This window comes from Staurois parvus, unplaced genomic scaffold, assembly GCF_062004578.1.
Source record: "Staurois parvus isolate SC_StPar_1 unplaced genomic scaffold, SC_StPar_1.0 ptg000389l, whole genome shotgun sequence".
Classification (NCBI taxonomy): Eukaryota; Metazoa; Chordata; class Amphibia; order Anura; family Ranidae; genus Staurois; species Staurois parvus.
In genome coordinates, this window is record NW_028318185.1 from 3,966,971 (window position 1) to 3,978,385 (window position 11,415).

At 42.7% G+C, this 11,415-nt stretch overlaps 1 protein-coding gene across 1 annotated transcript in view; it reads left to right on the plus strand.

Moving 5' to 3' along the window:
• The window catches only part of CCN4 (cellular communication network factor 4), a 131,208-nt gene extending 120,135 nt beyond the window's left edge, over positions 1 to 11,073 (plus strand). The window contains exons 3-5 of the mRNA XM_089685947.1: positions 1,600 to 1,857; positions 2,317 to 2,510; positions 5,419 to 11,073. Coding sequence (XP_089542073.1) covers positions 1,600 to 1,857; positions 2,317 to 2,510; positions 5,419 to 5,718 — 752 coding nt within the window. The 3' untranslated portion in view covers positions 5,719 to 11,073. The remainder of the gene's footprint in view (positions 1 to 1,599; positions 1,858 to 2,316; positions 2,511 to 5,418) is intronic.
• Positions 11,074 to 11,415: the final 342 nt, after the last annotated feature.

The following is an 11,415-nucleotide window of genomic DNA, read 5'->3' on the forward strand; positions in this document are numbered from 1 at the left end:
GCTTGGAGAACACTTTTTTTCTGCAAATCCATGGACAAAGAAACACATTTTCTTTACAAGCTTGTTGCACATCATATTCACTAAGAGTATTGATATGGATTTGCCCCCCCCCCCCGCCCAACTTGCTATAGCAGCCCTAACTCTTCTAGGAAGGCTTTCCGCAAGACTTTGGAATGTGTCTCTGGAAGCGGGTGCCCAAAAGAGCATTTGTGAGGTCAGGTAGTGATGTTAGATGAGAAGATCTAACTCGCAAATGACGTTACAATTCAATGTTCAGTAGGGTTCACGTCAGGGCTCTGTGAATACCACTCAAGTTCTTCTACACCAAACTCATCAAACCATACCTTTTTGGAGGAAAAAACGGCCTTCATCAAACTTACCACAAGGTTGGAAGTGCACAATTTCTAACATGAATTTTTATGGTGTAGCATTATCAGTATCCTTCACTTGAAACACCTGAATTCAATTCTTTAGAGGGGTGTCCACATGCTGGTCATATAGTATGTGTGCTGGTCAGGTATCCCTAAGCCTTTGGCCATAAAACATAGTCCTACTTGGAGATGTAGATTAGAAAATGGAACCATCGTGCATAATACAGTATATAGAAAATAGGTTGGGATGTTTTAGAAGGCAATTTTGGATATCTGTGAGAAACAAAAAAGAAGTAAAAAAACTATAAATGTGCCACAGTGTCATGGTACTGTTTGGCAACAGCAGTTCCTATATTAGAAAAAAACTTGATTTATAGTATTATTGAAGACAACTAGATTGATTTTCAAATTAGATAAATAGGATAGGACTCCAGATTTTATGAAGTGTTTTGACCAACTAAATAGAAAACAGTATAAATAGGAAACTGGAAAAAACTTTATGATTTTCTTTATGGGTTTTAAGAGATGAGAGGGAGTGTTTTTTTATTTATTTGTGTCTTTGGACTCAATGTATGAATCTTTACATAATGATAAGCACAGTGGCGGACTGACAACTCATGGGGCCCCCGGGCAATAGGGGATCATGGGGCCCGTGTGTCCTTGCCCAAACTCAAAAAAGCCTATGAAAAAGGTACCAGGGGCATCTCATGGGGCCCCCTACTGACCGAGTTTCCAAATGGTCATTCCGCCCCTGGATAAGCATCTTTAATTTTAGCTATGTGACTGTTATTTTCAAAGCCCATTAGAAAATAACTGTCACTTTTAGAAAACAACTATCTTTAACTTGGCGTTTTAGCTATGTGAACAGAGCCTGTTGTTTGGTTCAAAGCTTTTTCTCACCATGGTGCAGAGATGTCAGTTTTTCTGCAGGAGTTCTGCAAGGGCACAACAAAATCAATTATTCTCTATGTGCCCTGTTCACACCACAACACTACTGTCACGTGCAGATTTTTTCTGCGCAGGAATCTGAAATGTGTAATAAACTGATTGAAGCTCACATGAAAACTGATGTAAACTGATGTCTCTGCAAGTGAAATCTGCAATTCAGTTTCCATCAGTTTTTCCGCATGCATGGTGCGAACGAGGCATTAATGTACAGTATATGGTTTGTTTTTCTTTATTGAAAATATGCGCAATTCCTAAACCATTTCTTTCTTCTGTTTTCCAGAGATGACAGGAGTAGGTTGTGTTCTCAATGGTGTACGCTATGTAAATGGTCAGAGCTTCCAACCAAACTGCAAGTACAACTGCACATGTCTGGATGGTGCCGTGGGTTGCGTTCCCCTCTGCGTAAACTCCCGTCCACCTCTCGTCTGGTGTCAGAACCCCAAGCGGATTAAGCTGGCAGGAAAATGTTGTGAACAATGGGTTTGTGACGACTCCAAGAGGTTCCGAAAAGCTACTCCCCGCCATATTGCTTCTCCTGGTGCGTAGCATGGGGATACACATAAAGGGGAACTTTCTTTAGCACTAAAAAGTGGCAAGCTGCTTGATACATTCTTAACCAGAAAAGGCGCTGAAGGGGATAGAGAAAAGAAATGGTTAAAAGGTACATATTGAGGGTGTAACATTAAACATGGTCGCATTCCCCAAACCAGCAACCTCAACTCATCTCCAATTACCTGAATTGTGGAGTGCCTCTTCCTGCAATCTTCTGGGATTTTTTTGGATGCGACCACACAGCCGCATCCTCCATTCGCAAAGATCTGTGAATGGAAAGAATACAAGTCTCATGGTCCTGGGATGTTCTGCTGCTAGGGGTAGTAGGTAAAAGGAGGGTTACTAGTAGTGTGGGAAGGTAAAGGACAAGGGATGTTATAATTTATGACTAACTCTCTCCAACTTCCAACTGAGCATTCATACAATGAACTCTGAATTCTTTCAGTTTATCGTGAAGAAAGTGAAACCTGGCAGAAGAACTGCATCACCCAAACAACTCCTTGGAGCCCATGTTCTAAGACGTGTGGAATGGGGATATCTACGCGCATCTCAAACGATAATGACAGGTGTAAACTCCATACAGAGAGCCGCCTGTGCAACCTGAGACCCTGTGAGGTGGACATCACACAGCACTTCCGGGTAAGCTTGCTTCTAGGCTAGGTTGTTAAAGTAGAACATCACTCTGATGATAAGGGACCTTCAAGAAGCCATTGCCAGGAGTTTCAACATCTTTAAGCATTCGATAGCAAAAACAGCCAAATGGATCATTGTAAATTACCTCCCACAGTTTCCATTGAAACTTTGTTTGAACTAGTTTGGCTGCATTATTTTTTGATCAAAAGCTCAGTGAAAATGGATGAGGTTGTCTGAAAATTTCTGGCCAGCATTATACTGGGCACAGACAAGACAGTTTTAGGCAATTTCATATTATCTGATGAAGGGGAAGATCAAAGCTCCAAAATGAACCCTTAATGGTTACGTTCAGGAAGCACAGTGGCTAGCACTTAGTGGCCTTATTGGTTAACACTCATGCCTTGCAGTAATGGGGTCTTTGGTTCCTTCTGTGTTTGTATGGGTTTTCTCTGGATACTTTGGACTGTTCCCCCTTTCCAAAGACATGCTGATAGAACAATTGACTCCTGCCTAAATTGACTTAAGTATATGTGTACAAATTGGCTATGCACATGCATTATCAAGTTCTTCATGTCACTCCAAAGCTCAGCAATTGGGGTTAGACCTGGAGACCTACTTCATAAAACATTTGCCAAGAAAAGGCTTTCAAGCATATCAGACATGGTGCCAGATAGCTGATCCATAGAATCACCAAAAACTAGATACAACTGGAGAGATTTATACATATATGGGCTTGATTTCCCTAAATGTCATGTTTCATAAAACTTTCTGGTGGAGATTATGTGGCTGTGTTATGGTGCCTTCTGGTAGGCGATGTGGTCTCACCCAAGGCATGGAGTGTAAGTACTAGTTGGTCTTCACCAGAGCTCCTGATGGTGGGGGTGAGCCAGAAACCCTAATGGTACCTTGTTTTCTTTGGCTAGATTTCCCTAAATGTCATGTTTCATAAGACTTTCTGGTGGAGACTGAGTCTGTGTTACGGTGCCTTCTGGTAGGTGATGTGGTCTCACCCAAGGCATGGAATGTAAGTACCAGTTGGTCTTCACCAGAACTCCTGATGGTGGGGATGAGCCAGAAATCCTAATGGTACCTTGTTTTCTTTGTTGTATCTGGCCCCAAGACATGGCCTCCAGGATCATCCCTGCTAGGGTAGACGAGTTAGGTTGTGGAGACTGTTCCCAAGGCGGTAAACAAAAGAGTGGTTGGATCCAGACAGAGGTCATGGCAGGTGGCAAACAAGAGAGTAGTCAGATCAAGGCAGAGGTCATGGCAGGCAAAAGTCAGGTCCAGGCTCAGGGTATGGTAGGTGGCAAGCCAGAGAGTAGTCATGGCAATCTGGGTCAGAATGAAACAAGAAAGTGGCAGGAAAGTATTATAGATCTTCAGCTCCCAGGAAGCTTGTGATAAGACACAGCACCAGACACTTCAAAGACTGGAGCTTAAATATCCAACTTAGAGGACACACTCAGATTTGTTCCAGGGAACTCATAAGGTCCTAGCAAGGATTCTGTGAAGTCCTGGCATGAATTCTGGAAGTCTTAACAGGGGTTCCGAAATTAGAAGTCCCAGAAGCCCTGGCAGGGATTCTGAGAGTACCATAAATGACTAGTCCCTTTTCGGGGCAACATGGGAATTTAAACTATATGTATGGTATGGGTATGGTGAGGCATCAGGCACTGCTTGGAGAGGCACCAGTCACTCCATAGCAGGAGGTGGAAGGAATATGCTCATTCTCCTCTTACCCAGCCATACAGGGATTGTGTGCGGCATCATCAGCATTCTGCTCAGCAGCTCATAGTGCCTTCTATACAACATTGTCCTTATAGGGTTTTTTTTTTTTTGCAAACAAAGCAAATATACAGATAAATAAAAGGAATGCGCTAATTGAGTGAATAATACAAAGTGAATATATGAATTTAAAAAAAAAATGTTTTGCAAAAAAAGTGTCCATAAATAATGTCCAAAAAAAGCAGACTGCCCCGTGAGGAAGTCATTGGTGACGAAACGCGTAGGGAGTGGCCTGCTGGGTGCTGACGTCTGAGACATTCTTTGGATGTGAGAGGAGGAGATCCAGAGCAAACGAAGATACGTTCGTGCACGATTGCCTAAATACATGCTTGTAAAACTGGTGTCGGTGGAGACACCTGACTTGTGAGTTTTATTCGTTCATTAAAAAGTTTGTTACAATTTTAAAACTTGCTGCACCATGATTCTTTTCTCTTACCTTTAAACATGGTTCCTATGGTGTGGAAATATACGAAAGAGTCGTGAGATATATTCCTGGAAATCACCTACACCCTTGAATGGTGGAGTTTCATCTGAGGAAAATTTGTTCGTTTCTCACATCTAAGAATCGGATTGCGATATATCCTTGCTACATCCTTGAATGGTGGTTTTTCATCTGAGGAAAATTTGTTCGTTGATTTACACAGTATTATTTTTCATTTGAGGAAAATTCGTTAGTTGATTTACACAGTATTGTATCCTAGAATTGGTTTATATATTACCCAGAGCAAAAAGGTATTTGTTTATTTTTGAGCTCTGGTGAGTGATTTAAAAACTTTTTTTTGGTGGTGGTTTTAACACAGTGTGGACATTAATTAAAAAAATCTTTTTTGGACATTATTTATGGACACTTTTTTTGCAAACTTTTTTTTTATTTTTTTTATTTTTTTAATTCATATATTCACTTTGTATTATTCACTCAATTAGCACATTCCTTTTATTTATCTGTTTAAGCAAAAAATGTATTTGATTTTTTGAGTTGGGAATTTGCTGCTTTGGAGTTAGAGGGTGTGGCGCTTTTCTTAAAACACTTTAAAAGCAAATATACAGTTGAGGTTATGTGGATTTTTTTCTTATTCGACTACAATAAGAGCGATCTTTAATGTTCTGTCTTTTTTTTTCTTTACAGCCGGGCAAAAAATGCTTAGCAGTGTATCGCGAACCAGAATCGAAGAACTTCACAATCTCAGGCTGCATAAGCAGAAGAGCCTACAGACCCAAATACTGCGGAGTGTGCACTGATGACCGGTGCTGCACACCCTACAAATCCAAAACCATCAAAGTCCATTACGACTGCCCCGACGGCACCAACGTGACCTGGAATGTCATGTGGATTAATGCTTGCTTCTGTAACCTCGGCTGCAAAAAGATTAATGACATTTTTTCAGAGCTGGTGAGCTATCACGATTATACCGAAATAGTGAACTGATTATTCCGGAAATAAAAGCAAAAAGGAAAAGAAAAAGTTTCATTCATAGAAACAATCAGGGGAAAGAGACGTACTAGGCTATTATTGGTGCTTCCACGTGCATTGTCTCAGGGCTGTGTAATTTAATATCCAGCTGCCTAAATTATTATTTGGAAGTTATATATCATTTTTACAGCACTTCTGTATAAGGATGTTACAATGTATAAAGTGTAAAATATTATTCTTGCTTTTTTAACATGTACAAAGCTAAATGTTTATTCACAATGACACTTTTTGCAACTATTTGGGTGCTTTTTTTATTCAAAGTGAAGAGTCAGAACCGTTGTCAGTGTTAAAGGGGACCTGTCAGCCTTCAGCACTGGATGGAAGCCTGAGCTTTGACAGATAGCAGCTGTTCTTCTGTCCTCAACTCAGGCAACCTTTTCCTTTAAACCAGGGGTCTTCAAATGTTTTAAACAAAGGACCAGTCCTTTGACCAGTCATCAGACTTTAGGTGGTCAGATTGTGGCCAAGTATTAAATGCCTCATGCTTGGTGGTCAATGGGAGTAAAAAAATGACATAGCATCCATTGTCCAGAGGAGCAGGAATAGTGCCCCATCATTGGTATTAGTGGGAGAAATAGTGTCCCACTTTTTTATGTTCGTGGAAAGAATGGTGTTCCATTGTTGGTGTCAGTGGAAGGAATTGTAACCTGCCGTTGATGTCAGTAGGAGATATTTTGACCCATCATTGATGTCAGTGGGAGGAATAATTCCCCATCATTTGTGTCGGTGGGAGGAATAGTGCCCTATCATTGGTGTCAATAGAAGGAATCGTTCCCCATCATTGGTGTCAATAGGAGCAATAGTGCCCCTTCTCTGTTGTCAGTGGAGGGAATAGTGCCCCTTCCCTGGTATCAGTAAAGGGAATAGTGCCCCTTCCCTGGTGTCAGTAAAGGGAATACTGCCCCATCATTGGTGTCAGTGGGAGAAATAATGCCCCATCGTTGGTGTCAGTGAAGGGAATAGTGCCCCATCCTTGGTGTCAGTGGAGGGAATAGTGCTCCATCATTGGTGTCAGTGGAGGGAATGGTGCCCCCTCGCTGGTGTCAGTGGAAGGAATAGTACCTCATCATTGGTGTCAGAGGGAGGAATAATGCCCCATTGTTGATGTCATTGGGAGGAATAGTGTGCCATCATTGGTGCCCATGGGAGGAATATTACTCAATTGTTGGTGTCAGTAGAGGGAATAGTGTCCCTTTCTTGATGTCAGTGGAAGGAATAGTGCCCCATCGTTGGTGTCAATGGCTGGAATAGTGCCCCATCATTGGTTTCAGTGGAAGGAATAGTGCCCCATTGTTGGTGTCAGTGGAAGGAACAGTGTTCCTTTCTTGATGTCAGTAGGAGAAATATTGACCCATCGTTGATGTCAGTGGGAGGAATAATTCCCCATCAGTGGTGTTGGTGGGAAGAATAGTGCCCCATCATTGGTGTCAATGGAGGGAATAGTTCCCCATCATTGGTGTCAATAGGAGCAATAGTGCCCTATCCCTGGTGTCAGTTGAGGGAATAGTGCCCCATCCTTGGTGTCAGTGGAGGGAATGGTGCTCCATCATTGGTGTCAGTGGAGGGAATGGTGCCCCATCCTTGGTGTCAGTGGAGGGAATGGTGCTCCATCATTGGTGTCAGTGAAGGGAATGGTGCCCCCTCACTGGTGTCAGTGGAAGGAATAGTACCTCATCATTGGTGTCAGTGGGAGGAATAATGCCCCATTGTTGGTGTCAGTGGGAGGAATAGTGTCCCATCATTGGTGCCCATGGGAAGAATAGTACTCAATTGGTGTCAGTAGAGGGAATAGTGTCCCTTTCTTGATGTCAGTGGAAGGAATTGTGCCCCATTGTTGGTGTCAATGGGAGGAATAGTGCCCCATCATTGGTTTCAGTGGAAGGAATAGTGCCCCATTGTTGGTGTCAGTGGAAGGAACAGTGCCCCTTTCTTGATGTCAGTAGAAGGAATAGTGCCCCATCGTTGTTGTCAGTGGAAGGAATAGTGCCCAATCTCTGCTTTCTGAGAAAGGAATAGTGTCCCATCATTGGTGTGAGTGGGAATAATTATGCTCCATTGTTGGTGTAATGAAAAGGAATGGTGCCACGTTGTTGGTGTCAGTAGGAGGAATAGTACCCCAAGGGCTAGGTAAAGGCAAGCAAAGGGCCACATCCAGCCTGTGTGATGCAGTTTGGAGACCCCTGCTTTAACCAACGCAATAATGTGTGATTACTATAACGATGGCTGTAGGTATTCTGCTTCTTATCTTTTACCATATAGAAAAACTGAATGGGATATTGCAGTAAATTGAAGGGTTTTAGGGCAGCAAAATGTAGGGATAGCAATGTTTCATAGTGACAGACGGACCTGCAGGAGCCTAAAGTACAACCAAAACATAAGCTGGCCATATACTATGTGACTTTCTGTCAGTTTATCATGAATTTCGCTACATGGGTGATCGTGTTGGTCACCTCATGCCTGACATCCTTCAGATGGAAAATTCTTGGCTGAACGCCTCTGTGCAATCTGATGCATCTGCTGTTTGGGTGTTCTGACAGCCACTGCTGCCTAAAGTCAGAATACAATAGGCACAGTGGGAGTTGGACCACAACAGTGTATGGCTGGCCATATTTTATTTATTTATTTATTTTTTATAGAGTGGGGGGATTATAACCCCTGTCAGGTTTTTTTTTTGCCATCTTCGTCTCGGTTTACACTACTGCTACCTGAAAGTCGCACGACTTGAAGTGCTACTTTGCCAGGCAACTTGAGTACTACTTTGAAGTGACTCTGAAGCAACTATGAAGCAACTTTCAGGGAATGCCTGGGTAATCTTCCTGTAATGTCGGATCTAAATCACATCAATATAGAGAAGGATCCGACTTGGAGGCGACTTCTATTAAAGTCTATGGACACCAGTCAGATAGAAGTCGCCTTGAAGTAGTCCAGGAACCTTTTCTAAAGTTGAAGCGACTTCAGTAGTGTTAATTAAGACAGCTCTCATTGACTAACATGGGATTTCACATGTCAGGTGACTTGGGGTCTCACAAGTCGGATCCCAAGTCACGACAGTGTGAGCCAAGCCTTAGTCCCTTTGGTGAATTTTTTTCTTCACTTCCTGTCTCATAGCCAGAACAGGAAGTGAAAGGAATTCCCTCCAAAGTGAGGGAAATGTCCTCTTAGACAGTTGTCACCAGAACAATGTCCCTATTAAAAGATTGACTTCTTACTTTTGTTCTTGCTTTCACTCTTGGTGACAATGGTCACCAGAATGTACAGAGAGAGTGAATCTTACTAATGAGGACACAGACAGTAATAGAAATCTGACAGTGGTTTTAACATCTCCTCACTTAGTCAAAAGAGAGGTTTTGCCTTCAGATATTTAATTTATATTTATAGTGTCCTCTAAACAAACAGAAAAGACCTGTGTAGATAAGGTACTTCATGTAGTCACATGTAGGCAATGTCCATCTTGTAGTCACATATAGGCAACATCCATCATGTGGTCACATATAGGCAATGTCCATAATGTAGGCACATGAAGACAAGGTCCTACATGTCGTCACATGTAGTCAAGTCCCTCATGTAGTCACATATAGGCAATGTCCATTATGTAGTCATGTTTAGATAAGGTCCTACATGTTGTCACATGTAGGTAAATACCCTTGTGTAGTCAGGTGTAGGCAATGTTCATTATCTAGTCAAGTGTAGACAAGGTCTTACATGTAGTTACGGGTAGGCAAAGTTCTTCATGTAGTCATGGGTAGGCAAGGTCCTTCAGGTAGCCGCCTGTAGGCACAGTTTGTCATGTAGTAACGTGTAGGCAATGTCCATCACTTAGTCAGGTGTAAGCAAGGTTCTTCATGTAGCCAGGAGTAGGTAACATCAGTATTGTAGTCACATGTTGACAAGGTCCTTTAGGTAGTCATGTGTAGACAAGGTCCTTGTCAGCATGTAGGCAATGTCTGTCATGTCGTCACGTGTAGGCAATGTCCATCACGTGATCACTTGTAGGCAAGGTCCTTCATGTAGTCACATGTAGGCAAGGTCCTTCATGTATTCAGGAGTAGGCAATGTCTGTCATGTAGTCACATGTAGGCAATGTCCATCACACAGTCACATGTTGGCAAGGTCCTTCATGTAGTCAGGTGTAGGCAACGTCCATCATGTAGTCACATGTAGGTAAAGTCCTTTATGTAGTTACCTGTAGGCCAAGTCCTTCATGTAGTCACGTATAGGCAGGTCTTTGTCTACTCCTTTATGTCGTTGCATATAGGCATTATCTGTCGTGTAGTCACGTGTAGGTAATGTCCATCCCGTAATCATGTGTAGGCAACATCCGTCATGCACTCATGTGCAGGCATAATCCATTATGTAGTCAGGAGCAGGCAACGTCCATCATGCAGTCAAGTATAGACAAGGTCCTACATGTAGTCAGGAGTAGGCAACATACATCATGCAGTCACGTGTAGACAATGTCTATCATGTTGTCACATGCAGACAAGGTCCTAAAATGTAGTTGCAAGTAGGCAATGTCTGTCATGTAGTCGCATGTAGGCAATGTCCTTCACGTAGTCACGTGTAGGCAGAATCCTTCATGTAGTCGCATATAGCATCGTTGTGTAGTCAAGTGTAGGTAATGTCCATCACATAATCATGTGTAGGCAACGTCCATCATGTAGTCACGTGTAGACATCATCCGTCATGTAGTCAGGAGCAGGCAACGTCCATTATGCAGTCACATATAGACAAGGTCCTACCTGTAGTTAGGAGTAGACAACATCTGTCATGCAGTCACGTGTAGACAACGTCCATCAGGTAGTCATGTGTAGGCAATGTCCATTATGCAATCACATGTAGGCAAGCTCCTCTATGTAGTCACATGTAGGCAACATCTGTACATGTACTTAAGTGTAGGCATTGTCCATCACGTAGTCACCTGTAGGCAAGATCAGGGGCGGACTGACAACTCATGGGGCCCCCGGGCAATAGGGGATCATGGGGCCCCTGTGTCCTTGCCCAAACTAAAAAAAGCCTATGAAAAAGGTACCAGGGGCATCTCATGGGGCCCCCTACTGACCTCGGGCAGTGCCCGAGTTTCCAAATGGTCAGTCCGCCCCTGGGCAAGATCCTTCATGTAGTCACATGTAGGCAAGATCATTCATGTCATCAAGTGTAGACAAGGTTCTTCATGTAGTCTCACGTAGGCAACGTCTGTCATGTAGTGACACGTAGGCAATGTCCTTCATGAAGTAATGCATGTACATGCTTGGTTCTTCTTCTTGACCCGCAAACTCTCTGGCCACAATAAAGCAGCATTCTTCCATTGGATTCACTTGGCATTTACTAAGCTTGGCACTTTGCCTCTATCTTGACAATAAAGTTACCATGTAATTATCAGATAAAAGATCTGCACTCAAGAAGGAGTTGAAAAGTTGCAGATGAATACAGAAGGTGTCTAAGGGAATGTTACTGTGCATTCCTGGCTAGTACACATTTTGAGCTATGATTATAGCATCTATCGGAAATTATTTTTTGCTGTGCCTTTCACCTTCTTTGTTACTTGCCTGCTGCTCCGCCTTTTGATTATTGTTTTTACAAATGCTCTAATGCTCCCTCTAGTGGCCACCTGTATGTCAGGGAATGGGATATGCTTCCCATTGTAATGACCGC